Raw genomic sequence first — 22,397 nt, forward strand, 5'->3', positions numbered from 1 at the left:
GCCTGAGCTACATGGGCCGTTTTGTGTGTGTGTGTGTGAGTGTGTGTGTGTGTGTGTGTGTGTGTGTGTGTACACGGCAGGATGCTGTATGTGTGCACATGTGTAGAGTTCAGAGGCCAACCTTGGATATCATTTCTCATGAGACATTCACTTTTGGGGTGGGGGCTAGGCTGGCTGCCCAGGGACCCTCAGAGATATGCTTGTCATCTCTACCTTTACAGCACTGGGATTACAAACACAGGCCACCATGCCAGGCTTTTTGCACATGGCTTCTGGAGATCTAAGTCCTCACATTTTACCTTCTGCACTGGACCACTCTTTTGAAACACCAATCCTCCCTTCATGGAGACTCTAATTCCAAACACCACATCAAACAGTGAAAAGTGCCCAAGGCTCACCTGTTTTCCTCAGGTATATGGAGGGACATAAACTGCAGAGGATCTAGACACTGAACCAGCCAGCCTTGGCGCTCACTGATTCGAGAGACGTCCACCTTCAAGAACTGGTTGGGCATCCGGCTCCACAGGACATGTGACAGGAACTGCACATGCAGACGTGGAGGACACTGGGGCACAGGGTTTTTGTGCTCGCTCTTAAACAGTCCCGCAGAGAGAGGCATCACATTCTAGAGTATGGGGAGGCAAAGAGAGGGGGGAGGGAGGTCATCATTCATGTCACCTGGGGCTGCTAACACCCTGACTCATATTCTACATAGGGAAAAGCTGGTGAAAATAAAGTGCCCAAGTTAAGATTGTGTGGATAGAAATAATAGAAAACTGGTTTAAAATTTCCTGCAAGAACGAATGGAGAAAAAAGGTGTCGAGAAAATAGCTGAAATGTCAGGGTTTGGGGCACAGAAAACAGTTAGGGATGTGTCTCCCCCATGAGTGTCATGCAAGTATGACCAAGTTGAAGCCTGTATCCATCCTGCTGCTTCACAGGGCTGGGCCCAGAGGACACTGGCAACCCTTTTGAGTATCAGACATTTTGACTTCGGGAGATTCTACGAAGTTCTCAGCACCTCCCCTGGGTCACCCTCCCCCCATCCCCTAATTCCAGCACATTCTATCCCTGGGTCACCCTCCCCCCATCCCCTATTTCAAGCACATTCTATCCCTGGGTCACCCTCCCCCCATCCCCTATTTCAAGCACNAGCACATTCTATCCCTGGGTCACCCTCCCCCCATCCCCTATTTCAAGCACATTCTATCCCTGGGTCACCCTCCCCCCATCCCCTATTTCAAGCACATTCTATCCCTGGGTCACCCTCCCCCATCCCCTATTTCAAGCACATTCTATTCCATCTAAGCCTGCAATATACAGAGATGCTGAGTGGATAAACCCACCTCTCTCCCAAGAAAGTCAAGAATTTGCCTTTAACCAGCATGTTTTTTTTTTTTTTTTTTCCCAACCTGGAGTTGGTTGTTTCAACCAGCCTTAATTCCTCTTGTTTCAGAAGGAAAGGTCTCTGCTTTCCTCAAAAGCATCAGTTCATGTAGGATCCTGACAGCCTACCTGCTGGCCTCCAATAGGAGCCTATGCCAACAACGTAGTTGCCATCTCTGCCCCAGCTTTAGCCTTTCCTTCCCTATGGAGAGCCCTGGATTGCTTTCTATAGGAGTTCTCCTTCCTGCTATTTCTTATTCCCTGTTATGACTCAAAAAAGACATTTACTACAGAGCCCAGACACTGTTTTAGATACTGAGGATATGTTAATGAACGACACCAGACAGAGCCTTTGCCTCTTACAGCTTCCCAGTATCTTGTTGGAGATGTAAAGAAAAGCAAGGCAGGAGGGAAGGGATAGAGATCACTGATGTTTCAGACATGGATTTTCAACCCCAGGGAAACAGATGTTAGTGCTCTGAGCAATGGGATGCTAAGATCTGACTCGGGATTTAAAACAGCGAGGATCACAGGGAAAAAAATTTCTCAACAGAACACCAATGGCTTGTGCTGTAAAATCAAGTATTGACAAATGGGACCTCATAAAATTGCAAAGCTTCTGTAAGGCAAAAGACACTGTCAACAAGACAAAAAGGCCACCAACAGATTGGGAAAGGATTTTTACCAATCCTAAATCTGATAGAGGACTAATATCCAATATATAAAAAGAGCTCAAGAAACTGGACTCCAGAAATTCAAATAACCCCATTAAAAATGGGGTACAGAGCTAAATAAAGAATTCTCAACTGAGGAATACCGAACGGCTGAGAAACACCTGAAAAAATGTTCAATATCCTTAGTCATCAGGGAAATGCAAAACAAAAAAAACCCTGAGATTCCATCTCACACCAGTCAGAATGGCTAAGATTAAAAATTCAGGTGACAGCAGATGCTGGCGAGGTTGTGGAGAAAGAGGAACACTCCTCCATTGCTGGTGGGATTGCAAGCTTGTACAACCACTCTGGAAATCAGTCTGGCGGTTCCTCAGAAAATTGGACATAGTACTACCGGAGGACCCAGCAATACCTCTTCTGGGCATATACCCAGAAGATCTTCCAACTGGTAATAAGGACACATGCTCCACTATGTTCATAGCAGCCTTATTTATAATAGCCAGAAGCTGGAAAGAACCCAGATGTCCCTCAATAGAGGAATGGATACAGAAATGTGGTACATTTACACAATGGAGTACTACTCAGCTATTAAAAACAATGAATTTATGAAATTCTTGGGCAAATGGATGTATCTTGAGGATATCATCCTTAGTGAGGTAACCCAATCACAAAAGAAGTCACTAGATATGCACTCACTGATAAGTGGATATTAGCCCAGAAACTTAGAATACCCAAGATACATTTTGCAAAACACAGGAAAACCAAGAAGGATGACCATTGTGTGGATACTTCATTCCTCCTTAGAATAAGGAACAAAATACCCATGAAAGGATATAGGTACAGAGACAAAATTTAGAGCTAAGATGAAAGGATGGACTATCCAGAGACTACCCCATCCAGGAATCCATCCCATCATCAGCCACCAAACCCAGGTACTAATACACATGCCAGCAAGATTCTGCTGAAGGGACCCTGATATAGCAGCCTCTTGTGAAGCTATGCCAGTGCCTGGCAAACACAGAAGTGGATGCTCACAGTCAGGTATTGGATGGAACACAGGGCCCCCAATGGAGGAGCTAGAGAAAGTACCCAAGGAGTTGTAGGGGCCTCCAACCCTGTAGGTGCAACAACAATATGAACTAACCAGTACCCCCTGAGCTCGAGTCTCTAGCTGCATATGTAGCAGAAGATGGTCTAATCAGCCATCATTGGGAAGAGAGGCCCCTTGGTCTTTAAACTTTATATGACCCAGCACAAGGGAAGGCCAGGGCCAAGTAGTGGGAGTGGATGGGTAGGGGAACAGGGGCGGGGGNGGGGTATAGGGAACTTTTGTGATAGCATTTGAAATGTAAATAAAGAAAATAATAATAAATAAATTAAAAACAAAATAAAAAATTAAAAAAAATAAAAAAAAAAAAAACAACGAGGATCACTCAGATTGTAGTGTGACACGACAAATAGCAAGGCTAAAGGGAACCTCACCTGCTGGAGTCGTTCCCTGGGAACTCACAAAGCAGTGGAAGGAAGGAAGGAAAATGACCTTCATCCACACACACTCCACATCGCTTTCTGAGATCGCCATGATATAGCTTCTCCTACCACTTCATGAAAATTCTTCTGCTCCCTTCATCAAAAGTCTTCCTTGATAATGCATCTACACATTCCCTTGGTTCAAGGTACACTGACCATTCTGTGTTGCCTTTGACCCGTGACCGCTGCCACTCAGAGTCTGCACATGCACGGGCTGCTGTAACCTGCCTCCTCAGTTATCCTCAAATGATCCTGGTGGCTTCTTCTCAGCCTTGTTCCCAGATACCCCTTCCTTAATTGAGTCAACCAGATTCTCTGTCTGCCTCTGTCTCTCTGTCTCCCTGTCTTGCCCCACCCTCTTTCCCTAGCCCTATCTCCAACTATAGATAAGTAAGTATATATGCATGCAGTATACCTATGTAAGTTCATTGAGAAAATACTGAGCATAAAGGTGGTAAGATTTGTATCTATGCTGATGTCCCTCCACTAAACAGATACTGAGAACCAGGTTGTGTTGTTTAGCAAATGTGCTAAGCAAGCTGCAGATCACTGGCTCAGCCTGGAAACACAACCAACCACATTCACCTAGAGAGTGCCTGACACCCAACTTTACAGTCACATGATGAGATCCAATTTCCTTCCTCAAGTTCAACAAGCTCATCTAGCTGTGCCATGAACATTCCCAAACCACCCAAACTGGAATAAGCTTTAAGTATTCAGCCTTGCTTCCAGTGCCCAAATCCACTTAACCAATCTTATTAAACTAATCTGATGTCAAGCCCTATTGCCTTCTCCCAGGAAGCAGTATGAACCCCTCAGTTCCTCTCCTTTCTGAGCCTCAAGGACCTCAACACAGCTCCCACATACACAGTGTCAAACTACCAGTACACACTTACCAATGGTTGCTCTCATTCTGCACCTCCATGTTCCTATCCGTGTACCATCCCAGAACAAACTGTGCTGAACTCAATGCCCCTCTTCAAATGTCAGTAAATACCTCCACATAATAATGCATGCCAACTTTTCATGATAGCATGTGCCATGTTCCTCTCAATCTGGAAAAACTGCCTCTCTCTCTACGCAGGCCCCAGCAGAATTCCCTGAGTACATGCTCTTAGCACCCATCACTTTCACTCTTTCCTCTACCAGGAGGACCTTCTCCTAGTAAATGTACCAAGTGAACATTGATTAGCAATAATCAACCTGAATATCATCCCCCCTCCTCCATCCAGTGTAGATTAGTTATTCTTCCATTTATGCCTCCAGAGAACCCCATAGATCATGCCCTCCTCAGTGACTGGTTTCAAGGACTGGTATCTGGTTACCCTCTCAGTGATTTCTTTATTTTGTGCAATTTCTGAGGTTTTTTTTTTCTCTATAAGCTTTGCTTTATTGAACTACATATGCAAAACAAAGAAACTCTTGAATTATGTTATCACAATGACCTGAGTTTTTCTAATTTGGCTGTCTTTCCTCTAAAGAATAACTATATTGGTGATTTAGCTATATCTAAATATAGATAAAATAATAAGGAATTTCTATATTGATGATAATAAATTACTGCATCCATTTGAGAAGTACACACTAGGCACAAATAGAAGATAATAGGAATGTCTTGGTTAGGTTTATTATCATCTCGACACCACCTAAAGTCACTTGGGCAAAGGAAACCTCAGTTAAGCTATAGACTCCAGGTGCAGTGAGACCTCAGCAGTCAAGGGCACTTGAGTTTAGTTCAGAAAACCTAGCTTTAGTTCTCAGCACTGACATGGCAGCTATAACTCCATGACAGGCATGACAACATCTATAACTCCAATGTCAGAGGGTCTGATGCCTACTTCTGGTTCCTCTGTGGACATCAGGCACATGCAAGTATTGCACATGCATACATGCAGTCAAAGCACTCATAAATTATTTTCGTGTGTGTGTGTGTGTGTGTGTGTGTGTGTGTGATATGAATGAGTAATGAAGAATTGTCTTCACAATGGGCTCCTCTGGTGTAGGAGTGCCTAGCATAGTGTGGGTGTAATGAGCATTATGCTCCCAGCCTGTATAAGAAAGCTTTCCGAACAAGCCAAAGAGGGAGCCAATCAGCAGCATTCCTCAATGGTTCCTCCCCCGACTTTGCTCAGTGATGTACTCCTACCTGGAAGTATACACTGAAATGAAACCTCTCCTCTCCAAGCTTCTCTTAGTCAGAGCGTTTTATTATATCAACAACAGAAATCTAAAACAGAGTCTTTCTTACCTTTATTCTGCCCAACTCAAACTGGAAAACATTGGGACTTGTAGCTTGCGCGAAAACCGCAGGAAATAACTTTGTGCTTGGCTCCACCTTAAATGACAAGTGAGAGTGTCACTGTTAGAAAAGAGAAGAGACAAGGAAAAAAGCATTTCATCTACAACCACCAATAGGCAGGTGACCGAAGGAGACTAGAGACTTTCCCTTCCACCTTGTGAATATCCTGTCAATCGCCCCTGGACACATAACAGCTTGGGAGGGAAATACTGTTAACTCTGAAAGGTTTATGGCTCTGAGGATATGCAACAGAGAATTACACATGTCATAAGCTCATTTCTGTTTTCCTTCCCTCTTAATTTCTGAGTTTTTCACCTTAGAAAACGTTTCCCTTCAGCAGGAGCAAACGCCTAAGGTCATCTGTGATCTCGTACCTGATAGTATGTGCTTAGCTCCTTGCCATTGGCTATGAATGTGAGCAGCCCGCTGGCAGCATCCACCACACAGCCAATCTCCAAGCCGTTGCTGTTGTTTCGTCCTTGCCCGGGGCTCATGCTCTCTCCTGCACACACCATATAGCAGTTGCTGCGTTTGATGCTGAATTAAAGAGAAAGAACGATCCGCATTTGCACCCTTGTACGGACACAGCTAGGACAGAAAGCGAGTGTATCTTGCAAACTAAGCCTAATTTATGCTGTGCAAGCAACAAGCTCATGCTGTAATGGGAGAGATGCAAAATGGGGCCAAGTCTGTGATTCCGAGCAGTACTTCATTGACTGCAGGGGACAGTCTGCATCAGGTCTGTCGAGTGTCCGAACTTTACACCTAATGGAGACAGGCCAATGAGCTTGGCACCAAATAAGAACTGATCTGATCTACACTTCCTCTGAAAAACAAAAACAAAAACAAAAAACCAAAAAAAAAAAAACAAACAAAAAACTCAAACCAAACTGGACCCTTTTTTTGCTGAGGTTCAAAAAAGTTATCTATAGAATAATCATCCAAATTTGAATTTCTCACCCCCACACACCACTACTTGCCCTGAGACTTGAGAGAAAATTCATTCTAAACACTATCAAAATCAAATTCTGTATGAGCCACGAGTGCAGTAATACAACTGACTGAAAGGATGGACCTTCATGGACACTTTCTGGTGATGCCACAAAGAACAGTTAAGTAGATGATGCTGACGGAAAAACTCCGGCTGACTCTACCTTCACCAGAGCCTTCACTGGAAAGCTCTATTCCATTCTCTGTGTTTGCACTACAGCCAACACATCACATGACTAGCAAGGAAAGGCCAGAGGCAGGCAGGAGTGGGGAGGGGACAAAAACAAAAAGGCTAGAATAGAGTCCTTTTCGGATTGTCCAAATGCAGGTTGCATTTCTTTGTGCTAGGCACCCGGTCCTCAGTGATTCTCCTTCATCCTGTTTCTAGCTCTAATAACCTGTAATCACAGCATTCTATACGAATGGGGTTTTCCTTCTGTCAGTGCCATCTTTGAAAATTAAACACATGCCATTTGGGGGTCCCATGCTGATATCAAATACTCTTTAAAGGCTTTTGCAAAAGCCCTCATCTGTCTGGGGGTGGTGACAAGGGAGGGACAGCGCATTTCCCAGGTCACCAAAAGAGGATGGCTCAGCTGAAGAAGAGAAGCGACACTATGGAAGGCTCTCTCTGAGACCTGTCACAGCAGATCAGGGAGCATTGCAGGGGCGCACAGGGGAGAAGCGAATGGGAAGATCTTCTCTTGGCTTATTCTGCAAGGAAGATGGCCTTCCTCACGTTTTTGGAAGGTTTGGTTTGAGTTCGGCGTTTCACAGATGAGAAAGGATGGCACAGCAAGTGTAACTGACTTACCCAAGGCCACACAGCGAGTCAAGGGCAAAGCTGAGGAAAGAATCCACTGGTCCTCAGTCGGAGGTCAAAGGTGCGCTCCTGGTCTAACCCTAAGCTACCAGCCCACTCTGTCTTCCAACTCTCCTCCCCACAGCACAGCCAGTCCCCAAGGTTCATCAGATCACAGGCACTCTGCCTCAACTCACCCATTTCTCCTCTGTAATACAAAGGCCATGAATTGGCAACCTAAGTCCTGAGTTGTACCAGCTGGAGAACATAGGATTCGTACCCCAAAGGAGGCTGTATTCTTATTATAGGGTTTTATTTTTGCTCTTAATATATTTAGATTCCTTGCTGGTTTGTATGGATAAGAAAAGAGGTCATTGACATCAATTGGCTTAATTACAGCATCCTAAAAAAATGGAAATATTCTGACTACAAAATCCAAGAGACAAGAGTATCTAGACCTATTGATACTTTATTTTTTCAGAACCTTACTCTGCGTAATACTCTGTAAGAACCAACCTCTCATGCACTTTCCCTTTTTCATCTCCTAGGGTGACCGTCACTGTGCGCACTCTGTCCAAATCAAAGCCTGTGTCGTACTGGTGGAAGTCAGATGTAATCCAGCCCACCCAGACATTAGCTGGTTCTTGTCCAGGAAAGATCCTCACCGAGTAATAGTACTGTGGAGACAGAAGAACCAAGTGTGGGCAGGGTGAAGCAAGACAAAACAAAGTGTGGGTGTCATCTGAGCCCTGGAATTCTCCAAGAGTATATACTTCTTTATTCAAGGTTGCTTGGCTGAATGAGAACGGTGTAGGCAAAGAGGGTTAGTATTCAAAGGGGATTAAGATTAAGTGGTCATGAGTATTTTCTGCTCTTCCAGAGGACCAAGAACCCATATTGGATGGCTTACAGCTGTCCATCACTGCAACTTCAAGTGATTTAGTGCCCTCTTCTGACATCCATAGACAACCCCCTACACACACACACACAGCATATTCTCTCTCTCTCTCTCTCTCTCTCTCTCTCTCTCTCTCTCTCACACACACACACACACACACACACACATAAGATATTAAGATTATCCATGACAATAATGGCAGACTTGTACATCCCTAGGTATGTGTGTGTACATGTATATGGGAACACATACGTACATGTAGATAGATAGATAGATAGATAGATAGATAGATAGATAGATAGATAGATAGATGATAGATAGATAGATAGATAGATAGATGATATATTGGTAGGTAGATAGATAGATAGATAGATAGATAGATGATATATTGGTAGGTAGGTAGATAGATAGATAGATAGATAGATAGATAGATAGATAGATAGACAGATAGATAGATAGTTAGAGATAGATGTAAATTTTCAATTTTTCAAATGTCTGCAAGCACGTTAGAGTTTCACCTCAGTTGCAGGCCTCTTTGCCTCTGTGCAGCTTCTTCTTTGTCTCATATGTAACATTTCAAAATCTGAAGTCACTGGTTTGGCTCTAACACATGAATATCACACTCAAACATAGAAGCACTCGGGACAGCTCAGCAGTTAAGAGCATTGGCTGCTCTTGTAGAGGACTTGGGTTCAGTTCACAGCACACTCATGGGAGATTACCACTGCCTGAAATTCAGTTCCAAGGGATTGAATGCCCCCTTCTGGTGTGTATCCCCTATTTCTGCATACATATCATGCACATATATACATACAAGCAAATATTTATACACATAAAATAAAAACAAATAATTTTTAAACACAGAAGCACTCTATAACAGATACAACTATATTTTTTTTTCCAACCTGCCATTCTGGATACATACTTCTGAAAAATTTAAATGGCAGAGAACAAAAGTTGAACCCCTTATAAAGCACAATAAATGATCTGCTCTCAGTCAGTTTGTTAAGATGAATTTAACTATATGGACTTTGAAAAGTCCAGTGGAATTGTTGAATTTCAACAGGAAAGAGGAGATCAAAGTCTTAGAGCTGTCCATAAAACAGCTCTCTTTCTTAACAGATATCACAATACAAAGTTTTGTTTCACAATATGCCTCCTTAAAATATGCCTAAAATATAATACTAAATGTAATATGAAAATAATACTTATTTTTAAAATGCTATTCAGCTGAATATGTGGTAAATGCCTATAATGCCTTACTACAGAGACTGTGGCAAAAGGAACATTAGTTCAAGGTCAGTTTGGACTACACAGTGAGATACTGTTTCACAAAACAAAACAAGGACTTGGGGAAGTTGGTAGAGTGTTTGCCCATCTCTTAGGAAACCCTGGATTCCATCCCCAGCGTCATATAACCTGGGTGTGATGGCATATGTCTGTAATCCTAGCACCTAGGAAGTAGAGGCAGGAGGATGAGGAGTTCAGTCATCTTCAGCTACAAAGCGATTTCAAAGCCAGCTTGGGCTTCAGGAGACCCTGCTTACCAAAAATTAAAACAGAAAGAACACTGCCCATAACAATATATCAATGTATAGTATTTGAGGTGGGAAGTGCACTAAGTGCTTGAGACACATACCGTGGATGTCTGCATCAGGTACTCATAGTCATCCCGGTCATCAGCAAGGACATCTTCAGTGAGTCTTGCAGAATGGCTTGTGCTGTAATCTGGCTTGGTCCTTCTAAGTAAGAATCTGCAACGTGTGAGGGGGGAATCAGCAACAGCGACATGTTCTGCCCATTTCACGTAAGAGACCATTAGCCAAACAGTCTTCGACAGAGCAGCTTTCTTCCTGGAGGATATCTGACTACTGGGAGATGTCTCTGGTTGTTACAACATGGGGAAGGGAGCGCTCTGACATCTAGTAGGTATATGCTGAGGGGACTCACTCAACGCCATTTAATTCCTAGGATGGCCCCCTGTGACAAAAGATTGCTTGACCAGAGTGACAATAATACTGCATTTGAAAAACATGATCAATGCAGGAAGGGACACCATAGTAAGTTGTCTGTCTGACTATGGAAGATAATACTTAGAGGGAATACTCTTTACGTCTCAACCAAGAATATAAACATAAAGAACTCTGAACAGATGGTGTTTGAGCTCACAAGTTAGAAAAACACGAGTTGTGTTATGTTCCTCTGTATAATCTTTTGTGAATGAATGAATGAATGAATGAGTAAATGAATGAATGAATTATAAGAAGAATATTAAAAACTTTTGTTGTCTACTACAGACTGGGCCATGTGAGAGCCATGTAACTTAAAAGCATACTGTAGTTGAGCTTTCACAGGTGTGGTTCACGCCTGGAATTGCCAGCACAAGAAAGGCTAAAATAGGCATGAGTTCCAGACCAGCCTGGCGTACAGAGTTTTAAGATTCTATTGAGATGGCTTAATAGGGAAACTATTAAGCATGAAGACCTGAGTTGGGTCATCAGCATCCATTTAAATAGCCAGGTACAGAAGTATCTGCCTGTAATCTTAAAACTGGAGAGCCAGACACAAGGGAAAAATACCTAAACAGAACAGCAATGGCTGTGCTGTAAGATCAAGAACTGACTAATGAGACCTCATAAAATTGCAAAGCTTCTGTAAGGCAAAAGACACTGTCAATAAGGCAAAAAGGCCACCAACAGACTGGGAAAGGATTTTTACTAATCCTAAATCTGATAGGGGACTAATATCCAATATATACAAAGAACTCAAAAAGCTGGACTCCAGAAATTCAAATAACCCCATTAAAAATGGGGTACAGAGTTAAACAAAGAATTCTCCACTCAGGAATACCAAAGGGTTGAGAAGCACTTGAAAAAATGCTCAACATCCTTAATCATCAGGGAAATGCAAATCCAAACATCCTTGAGATTCCACCTCACACCAGTCAGAATGGCTAGGATCAAAAATTCAGATAGCAGATGCTGGCGAGGATGTGGAGAAAGAGGAACACTCCTCCATTGTTGGTGGAATTGCAAGCTTGTACAACCACTCTAGAAGTCAGTCTGGTGGTTCCTCAGAAAATTGGACATAGTACTACGGGAGGATCCAGCAATACCACTTCTGGGCATATCCCCAGAAGATGTTTCAACTGGTAATAAGGACAAATGCTCCATTATGCTCATAGCAGCCTTATTTATAATAGCCAGAAGCTAGAAAGAACCCAGATGTCCCTCAACAGAGGAATGGATACAGAAAATGTGGTACATTTACACAATGGAGTACTACTCTGCTATTAAAAACAATCAATTTATGAAATTTTGGGGCAAATGGATGTATCTGGAGGATATCATCCTTAGTGAGGTAACTGAATCACAAAAGAAGTCACTAGATATACACTCACTGATAAGTGGATATTAGCCCAGAAACTTAGAATACCCAAGATACAATTTGCAAAACACAAGAAAATCAAGATGGAAAACCAACATGTGGATACTTCATTCCTCCTTAGAATAGAGAACAAAATACCCATGGAAGGAGTTACAGAGACAAAGTTTGGAGCTAAGTCAAAAGGATGGACCATCCATAGACTACCCCACCCAGGGAACTACAGAAATTACCCAAGGCGCTGAAGGGGTCTGCAATCCTATAGGTGGAACAACAATATGAACTAACCAGTACCCACAGAGCTCGTGTCTCTAGCTGCATATGTAGCAGAAGATGGCCTAGTCGGCCATCATTGGGAAGAGAGGCCCCTAGGTCTTGCAAACTTTATATGACCCAGTACAGGGGAATGCCAGGGCCAAGAAGTGGGAGTGGGTGGGTAGGGGAGTAGGGCAGGGGGAGGGTATAGGAAGCTTTCATGATAGCATTTGAAATGTAAATAAAGAAATCTAATTAAAAAAAAAAAAACTGGAGAGCCAGAGACAGGTAGGTTCCTAGAGCTCACTGGACAGCCAGTCTAGCAGAATTGGCAAGCTCCAGGTTCCCTGAGGGACCTTGCATCCAAAAATAATGCAGAGAGTGAGAAGAGTAATAATCAGGTAACCAACTTTGGCCTAAATAAACATATACACATAAGTACACACACACACACACACACACACTCAAACATAAAAGTGCACACACACACTCAAACACAAAAAATGCACACACACTCTCTTTCAAATGTAAGTGCATCTCCACACAAGTGTACACACACACACACACACACACACACACACACACACACAAAACCAGAACCCCAGACCAGACAAGCCATCACACTATATCTCTGCTTGTCACCTTTGTTTTAGTCGTGAGGGCTTTTCCTGAGCATAATCTTTGTGGTTATTGAACTCTGGCTTGGGAGTCTCTTTGTCCTTGTCGATGCGGTCAGGCACAAGATGACCATGAGCTGTCTTCATCAGAACCTCAAAGTCGGAGTCCACATCAAAGTCCTCCAAATCATTCTTGGGCCCGTAGAAGCCGGCACCAGGAAGCCCTCCTGCCACCGACTTTGAGAAGACCTCGGCACATTCAATGGGCATACTCAGGCGGTAAAACATGATGTCAGTGTTGCTGTTCTGAGAACCAAAGGACTTCTGAGTGACCTTCAGACATGGAGAACTGTCTATGGTACCATCTATTCTGGTCACCTAACAGATGAAGAAGCCAGTTAGTTTTGACTGTCAACTTGACACAACGTGGAATCACCTGGGAAAAGCAATTATCTAGACTTTATTGGACTGAGGGTATGTCTATGAGTGATCTTTGCTACATTAATTGAGGTGGGGAAACCTGCCCACTGTGGGTGGCACTAGTCCTTAGACTAGGAATCTTGGCTTATCTAAGGGTGGAGAAAGCGAAGTAAGTAGATACATGCTTGCAATCACTGCCTTTTCTTCCTAACTTGGATGTGATGAAACCAACTTCCTCAAACTCCCGCTGCTGGAACTTTCCTCCTGTGATGATCTGAAAACTGGAATCTGAAACCCGGAGCTGTGAGCTAAAATAAACCCTTCCTTCCCTAAGTTGTTTTGTAATTTTATCATGGCAACAAGAAACAGAACTAAGAAACCATAGTTCCCATTCTAATCAGTATTGACCATTTCCTGGCCTTAACAATAACCAATGTGTTTCCTGTAGACAGACCCATGCTAAGCAGATGTAGGAGATTACGAAGCTAGAGCACCATGCTATGGCTACCCAGTCAGACCTATCTACCCACAGGTTCCATGTCTGCGATTCACCTGAAGACATATGCAAAATATTTGAGGAAATATTTGTGCTGAATTTGGCCACTTTCTTGTCCTTATCAATATACTACAAGTATTTATTTAGCATTTACATTGCATTGTATATTTTAAGTGATTTAGAGATGTCTGGCATTGCATAGGATGATTTGTGTAGATTCTGTGGGAATATTTTCATTTGTGTGAGGGACTTAGGCATCTGCAGATGGTGGTATCCAAGGGAAACATACAACCAATCCCCTGTAGCTACCTAAGGATTACTATAATGATCAAGTACTGCCCTAACTCTAAAGACAGACTCAACAGTTCATGTCACAGCTGTACACATTCAGATCTATCCCAAAGCTGTCTTTGCATAAAACCCAGCTGCTGGATAAAGTGCCCGAGGAGTAGTTAATCCTTTGCTTAGATCCCATTACTATGGAACACATACCAGTTAGCATTTTCACAACATAACAATCGCTATTTACAGAGAAGTTCTCATTCATAAGATAACGTCCTTCTGGTTTTGAGAAAAGCCTTGATTATGAAAGGAAAGGCAAACCTCAATGTGTTCGTGGTTTGATGGGACCTGAAGGAACTGCGGAAGCCGCTTGCTCAGCCACATGGTGATGTCCCTATTTGTATTAACTGCAAACGGCTCATAGCCTTCTTGTAAGCCACAGATGGTAAAATATTTCAAAGTGCTGACGTCCTTTCCAAAGTTCATCCTGCCTACTTGTGCCACCCCGAGGCTACACACAGGGATGAATCCTGGAACAGAAACAGAAAACCAGATCTTCAGTAGTGCAGGTGGGATTATCTTAGCACAGCATAATGAGCGGATTGCTTCATGAGTCTTGGTTTTGAGAAAGCCATCAACCTAGAGAGCACATAGAGCGTAATGAAGAAACACCAAAATTATGACAGTAGAGGTTGTGACACTGAGATTTGCTATCTACAGACCTTATGAAAGTCCATTCCTCCACTTGATCTATAAAACTACACTTGGTTCCCCAGGAATCTTGGAGTGTCTAATCTTACAAGGACCCTTCCTGTCTACTACCTCCACGATCATCAGGACTATATCCCTCTTTCACAAATGAAATGAAGGACCAAGGACCAAGGACAAAGTGGTTCTTCTGCTAGTCAAACGGCTTGATATGTCAAAACAACAAACACAGTCAATGCTATTGGATTCTTCATATATATTCTCAGGGAGAAAATTGCTGGAAGGAAACATTTAAAAGTTTTCTAGGGCTGAAGAGATGGCCTAGAGAATAAGAGCATACACTGCTCTTATAGAGGACCTGGGAACCATTCTTAGCACCCTCATGGAAGATAACAACCATGGGTAATTCCAGTTTCAGGGGATGTAGCACCTGAATCTGGACTCCCTGAGCACCAGGTACATGTTGTAGATCCATGTATATGCAAGCAAATCACCTATTCACGTAAAATGAAAATAATCAAAACTTTTAAACTGTTCATAGCTATGCTCATCTTTGAAGAGACATTTTTCTTCCTCCTGGAATGGGTTAAGATATATATATATATATATATGAGAGAGAACACACACATACACACACACATATATATATATATGTATATATATATGAGAGAGAACACACACATACACACACACATATATATATATATATATGAGTGTATATTACATATTATATATCACCATATATGCACATATACAGATATAATATGCCCAAGTTATATGAACATCACTAAAACATATAGATAATGAGACAAAAACTAATAAAATACTTGATCAGCTAACCTAGCAAAAGGCAGATTTAGTTGATCTTTCCATTATTAGACAAGAGACAAAATTGTCATAATTCTGCTGTTTCTTTGAGATCTTTGGAATCAACTGTGGAGGTTGTTAGATAGTATTATTAATTTTTTGGCAACAGATATGAGCCGTTACTTTCCCAGAGGAAAGTACCCTTTACACTCCCCATTTTCACCATTCGGCTTCACAATTATGTTCATATAATGTTTACATAATGGGTAGTCAGCCACATGAGCGAAGTCTATCAGGATGCAGAGAACAGCTTAGAGGGGCTGAGTAGATCCCACAAGAAAATAGTGTTCAGTTAGGATTCACATGTCCTTCCTTGTACTGGAAGTTTCAAATTAGACAATGCTTCCATACCAAAAGACAATAAAAGCTACATCAATGATTCCCCATATTAGAGAACCCATTTCTCATGCCCGAAGACAGAAAAAAGTCATGTCAGTAATTCCTCTGGTGCTGGAGAGAGGAATTACTGACATGATGATTCAGTGGCTAAGAGCAGGTACTGCTCTACCACAGGACCTGAATTCAGTTCATAGCAGTCACATGGGGCTGCTCACAACTGCCTATATCTCGAGCTCCAGGGACCCAACGCCCTCTTCTTGCCTCTGGGAACACTAGCACACTGTTGGCTTATGCACACAGATAGCAACAAACATATAAATAAAATATAACACAATAGTTTAAAGTAATAACATCTAATGCTTTTCTTCCCGTCTGTTTCCATCAGTATGAGTGCAAAGGAATGGTTATGCAGTGGTGCTACCCCCAGGGATGGGGGATGGACATATCCAACCGAGCACCAAGAAGTGTTAATGACCAGCTTGTGATTAAGTTTGACTCAGCTGCAGCTGTGCCTGACAGCCCATGCTCCAGCATTCAGGAAAGTCACTGCAAATAAGGGTCCCCGGGAAATCAACAGGATGGATGGGATAAACAGAATGGATAGGAGACACTTGAAAGTCATGTGTGCTGATTAGAAAGTGTAACCCACTATCTGACACCACTGAAGAAACAATAAGAGAGAGTCAGCTCCTTGGACAAGGAACATCTATTTATTACTGATCACTGTGTTTACGGCAGCATTATCAGCTAAGGAGATACTAGAGACTTACAAATATCTCCATGGTAGACCTTTGGGTGTTAATTGTGCTTCTCTGACTTTCGTTGTACATTTAAAGTAGTTTTGTTTAAAAGATTAAGATAACTAGCGATACATACAAAGAGTTATATATTGAGCAAGAAACTAAATATTCATGACTACATTGCTTTAATAATATGTATGCTCTTGGATAGGATAAGCATTTGATTTTGAAACCTTATTCTTCAAAGAATCATCTGTACATAGGAAAATAGTCACAGGCACATATTTCATAAAACAAGAACTCTGCTTGGATAAGCTTTCCATGTTTATTCAAAAGCTTCAGAGTAGAAAGACTCTGAACACTTTTGCGTCTCTCTTTTCTTATGTCCTTCAACAAATTTCTCCCAATAAATATGCACTCTCTATGGAAACAAGGGTTAGTTCTCATCACTTCACTTGACTTAATAAAAACAGTGCCTGATAACATCCTTTCCAGGAGGGAGTGTGTTGAAGTACTACAGATACACTTGCTTGTATGCCACGTTCTTAAAGTCTAACCTTCAATGCTCCGTCAAGAGACCCTGCACCAGAAACCCTGCTTATCCCCCTGAGCAGTTGGGAGATTTATGTAGACCATCCTCCTCATATTAACTGAGAAACCTCCAACTGCATGTGTCCTTATTTGACAAATATCAGCTGCCATGTGCGGAAAAACTAAGAATAGCACAGAGATACCAGCTCCAAGCTGCTCACCATCTACCAAGGGGCCAGAAGATAAGGGAAAAGGTTAACCAAATCCTGTACTATTTTTCTAAGAATGTTGTCTTTGGAGCAGAGGAAGGATAGAAAGGGGGGACTCAGTAACATCTCTAGAACAGTTCATGTCTAAGAGCAGGTCATTCAGACAGTAGTCCTGTGGAGGGTTTGACAAGAGACACTCAGCAGACTTGGACCTAAGTCCTATTCCATCCCACCCTTAGTTCTACTACTTGAACCCTCTGCATACTGCATACGTTCCCTGAGATTCAATCCCTTTTCCTTTATTTAACACATACGTGATAGGAATTTTTTCAGTAGTTAAAGATTTATTGTAAAGAACTTGGAAATAAAAAAAACATTGAAGAGCAAGATTAGCCAGGCCCAATGTCTATCACTCTCAATGATCTTCTACGCATTGAGAACAGTTCTGCTGAAGCTGTGAGTCTTCAGACTGGATCTCACACTTTCACTATTAACATACTTTATGTTTTTATCAACCACAGAAGGATGAAAAGTCCTTCACAGAGTTAAACCTAGAGAAATAATTAACTTTAATTATCTTTAATGACTCAGGTGTCCATTATCTACATTCTGTCCTTCTTCCTCACTAAGATTTTCCCTTTCCTGTTCTTTCTACACATTATGCTAGACTTACACATATATTGTAGGCCAGGATCTGCAACTGAGGGTAAAAAATGTAGTTGTTTCCTTTCTGAAAAAAAAATCATATTTCTTTCGTAGTGAATAGCATTTCATTTTGAACATGTACTAGGTTTTCGTAATCCGTCTGTCGATGGACAGCTAGGTTGGTTCCCTCTCTTTGCTATAGTGAACAGAGCAACAATAAACATGGATTATGGTTCTAAAGTAAAATATGTCTACAACTTATCATAGAAGTACACTGGATTCAATTATAGATAGAAAAAGAAGTAGAAATCAATTTATCTATAGGAAAAGAATGATTACCTTTGGTATATACACAAGATGAAATATGGACAGCCATTAAAATTCATCTTATTGCTCAATAAAGGAATAGTTGGGGAGTAGGAAAATGACTCAGTCAGAATAGCAACTGCTTCCCAGGCATAAGGATCTGAATTTAAATGATGTCCACCTACATAAGAAAGCCAGGTGTGGTTGTACATGTCTGTTAAGCCAAGCTCTGAAGGTCAAAGAGAAGACAGATGCAGGAACTAACTAGTCAGTCAATTACAGAAGTCAGTGAATTCTGGGTTCAGTGAGAGATCCTGACTCAAACCATATGGCTGAGAGCAACAGTGAAAGATACCCAGTGTCTTTCTTTGGCTTCCAAATATACATGAAGAACATACACACACACACACACACACACACACACACACACACATATACATATACATATACCCAGAAACACTATAGACACAAATGAAACAAAGCAGGAAAGAATAATAAGACTAATACAGCAGTGTCAAAAATTGAATCCTTTTAGGGGAAGAGTGAACAAGAGTGGTTGTACAATTTCTTGTAGAGTTTTAGTTAACATCTCTCAAGGAGTTGGTAAAATAAATCCCATTTGAAATGTTTATGCCTTTGAATAGCACTTATAATAAGCTGAAAAGAGATTTATTTTCATAACATCTTTTCAATTCTTTATGAAGGAGATAAATATACTAAACATCAAAATTCTCTTGTCTTTTGTATAATTTTATAAAATGTTTATTTTTAATATTATATATATTCCTGTATAGATTTATGTGCACCACGTGTGTCCAAGTGCCCACTGGGAGCAGAAGAGGATGTCAGATCCCTTAGAACTGGAGACACAGGTGGTAGTCAGCTTCCTGACGTGGATGGTGGGAACTGAACTCAGGTCTTCCTTGATGGCAATAAATACTCTTAAATGGTGAGCCATATCTCTAGCCCATTTTAATTTAATTTTAATCATATCGATTATAGAAAGCAACAAGTGAGTCATTTTCATGGAATTCATACTAATAAATGGAATATATATATATACATGTATATATATGTATATATACATGTATATATATATATATATATATATATATATATAAATATATATGAATTTTAATGTAAAAGTACCATAGACAGAAGGCAAATAACTGAACATAGCTGTAATGTAGTAAAATAACACTTTATTTATAAAAGCAGATAATAGACAGGAACTTGGTCTGAAACCCTCAGTTTGCTGCTCCTTGCTTCAAGTGCAACTGTATTTGTCCCAGCAAATATTCAGTAAACACCCAGGGCATGTTCTTGATCTACACACTGGGGCTATAGATGCGAACAAACTCAAAAGAGCCTTTAACTGAGGGCCCTCATCAATGAACACATATACATGAAATATAAAATAAGTAAACAAGAAAATAGCCATGGGGTGCAGCTTGGGAGCTCACTCAGTCTCAGGATGCTAAACTACACCCACAGGAGGAATTTAGCTCAAATCCCCTGCATACACATAGGAAGTAGTCCTGACCACACACATCCACCCGAAACTCCACAACTGCAGGAAGAGACAAAGACAAGAGGCTTGCTGACTGCCAGATAGCTCCCAGCTCGGTGAGAAACACTGTCTCAAGGGAATAATATCCCAACACAATGAAGCAGATTTCCATCAAGCTTTGTACACACCCAGCATCTGTAAAATGCTAGTCCCACTTCCCTGCCCTTCACATTTGTGATCTTCTAGCCAGTTACCTTAAGTGACATTCTACCACTAGCAGCCTCGTGATGCGTTTCTAAAGAAAGTCTTTCTGGCAGCGGGTCTTAGCATAATTAATGCAAATGAGTTCAGCTGATTATACCCGTCTGAGAGATGCCCACCCTGTCTGTAAGTCTGTGGGCACAGTTTATACATCTTATGGGGAAGTTGCCTCCTGTGGTATAGGACGGATTTTGCTTTCTCTGGTGTGAGCCTCTGGTCCCAAAGCAGAGGTTGTGTGCTGAGCATTACCAGCACAGCTCAGAAGCTAGCAGCCTCTGGGATTAGAGAGAGAGCACAGCCATGAAAACAGAGCTGGGGCTACAACCAAAGAAGCTACAGCAGACCGTGAGCATCTCCTAGGACCCTTCCTGAGATACAGACAGGAAGCCACATGTACTGCCGCAACAATATGGGACAGATTTTATTTCTTATAAATTTGAATCAGGGAAGCCAGAAGAGGAAAGCTAATGCTCCCTTTGGGCTGATGGTGTGACTGCCTCCCTATATGTTACTTAATATTAATCCTATTTTTTTTTTCTTGCGAGATAGCAACCAGTGCATTACATCACTTTCCGGGGCCTGACAATTAAGAGGACGTCACATACTTTGTGTGCTAATTGGAACTGATACTGCAATAGGTTTCACTGTGGCACTTGTTTTCGCCTTTCTTCCTTTTTCACGCTCTGTCCTCTCCTACCCTGTGTCCTTCCAGCCCCAGTGCCCCCTTTCCCGTGCCTCGTGTGTTCTATGACCCCCAAGACCTCCTTTCTCCCCTCTCATGGTTCCTTTCCTTTTCTAGTTTCAAGACTTATAATAACTAGACCCGTGTTTGTGCATATGCACATATAGAAATATTAAAAACCCAAAAATGTAAAGGAATGTATTTGTCTTTCCGAGTCGGGGTGGATTTTCAGTTCTATCTTCTTTTTTTTTTTTTTAGAATCCTTTCTTTCCTTACATCTGTATCTAATCCTATTGTGTGTATATAGCATATTCCCACTCTCCGTCCATCAGCTGATGGACATCTAAGCTGATTCCATTTCCTGGCTATTGCGAACAGAGCAGCAGCAGAGGACATGCACGAGCATCTCAGTGGTGAGACAAAGGATTCTCTGAGAATATCCCGGAAGTGATATAGTCGGCTCATGGGCTAGTCCTGGGTTGGCTGGTTTGTTTGTTTGTTTGTTTTTAGTGTTTTGCAAAACCTCTACCCCAATATCTTTATGGTAGAATTTACCCACAGAATAGAATTTAGAAATAGCAAATAGCAAATAGCAATCTACAAGAAAATGATACCTGGCTTTAGTCATCTTTGTCACTCCAGATCCTGACAGAGGGACTTCCTGAGCCATGTCATATTCTCCCTCCTTTCTTATAAAGTTAATAGATAAGAAAATGCTCTAATCTACCGATGGACCAGGGATGTTCTGAATGAGGGGCTAATCCTGTGGGACACCATCTTAGTAGCCACCATTCATTCTGCTATACACACAGACATCCCCAGCTCATCAAAACTATATGTAACTGGGGTAGGTGTCATTTCTGCTGTGATAATCTCAAGGATGTCTGATCAGATCAGCCACATGTCACCATAGTGCTCAGACATTTACAGAGGCAACTCATAAGCCCACTCACCCTAAAACTACTATTGGCATTGTACTGCAAACCCAAATGACAGAACACCATGGCTCTTACCATCACCAACATCAAAGTCCTTGAACGCCAGCTCAGAGCCCGAGTCATCCAGCAGGATCTCGCCGTTCAGAGTGAACATCATGGTGTGTTCGTTCATATCAACCATGCAGCCCACGACATCACCGGCTTGCCACGAGCGTCCGTAGTGTTCATTGCCCTGGTGCCACCGCTGGGCCTGTGGGAGGTGAAAGTGTCCGTTTTCACAGAGTCAGACAGACCAGCAGCAGTAGGATGATCTCAGTCGGAACTACCAGTCTAGTGCCAGGCTGGGGATAAAGGGATGTCTGGGGAGTCTAAATCCCTACTGTGTACACAGGGGGAGAGGCTGTGAACAAACCAGATGCTATTTCATCCTTTTGAAAGTTGATCTAACTATATGTATTATGGCTATGGCCTGTTCTCCTTTACTCCCACATGTATAGTTTAGAGCTGAGAATCAAGCTGGGTGCCAGCCACTAGGAAGAAAGAAAGAAAGAAAGAAAGAAAGAAAGAAAGAAAGAAAGAAAGAAAGAAAGAAAGAAAGAAAGAAAGAAAGAAAGAAAGAAAGAAAGGA

General features: G+C 41.9%; 1 protein-coding gene across 9 annotated transcripts in view; it reads right to left on the reverse strand.

Moving 5' to 3' along the window:
* The window catches only part of Ryr2 (ryanodine receptor 2), a 557,252-nt gene that overhangs the window by 181,997 nt on the left and 352,858 nt on the right, over positions 1–22,397 (reverse strand). For all 9 annotated transcript variants that reach the window (XM_029547437.1, XM_029547436.1, XM_029547432.1 and 6 more), the window contains 8 exons: positions 21,845–22,019; positions 14,355–14,563; positions 12,861–13,213; positions 10,219–10,333; positions 8,198–8,358; positions 6,264–6,426; positions 5,839–5,925; positions 399–625 (listed from right to left, as the gene is read on the reverse strand). In XM_029547437.1, coding sequence (XP_029403297.1) covers positions 399–625; positions 5,839–5,925; positions 6,264–6,426; positions 8,198–8,358; positions 10,219–10,333; positions 12,861–13,213; positions 14,355–14,563; positions 21,845–22,019 — 1,490 coding nt within the window. The remainder of the gene's footprint in view (positions 1–398; positions 626–5,838; positions 5,926–6,263; positions 6,427–8,197; positions 8,359–10,218; positions 10,334–12,860; positions 13,214–14,354; positions 14,564–21,844; positions 22,020–22,397) is intronic.

This window comes from Mus pahari, chromosome 16, assembly GCF_900095145.1.
Source record: "Mus pahari chromosome 16, PAHARI_EIJ_v1.1, whole genome shotgun sequence".
Taxonomy (NCBI): domain Eukaryota; kingdom Metazoa; phylum Chordata; class Mammalia; order Rodentia; family Muridae; genus Mus; species Mus pahari.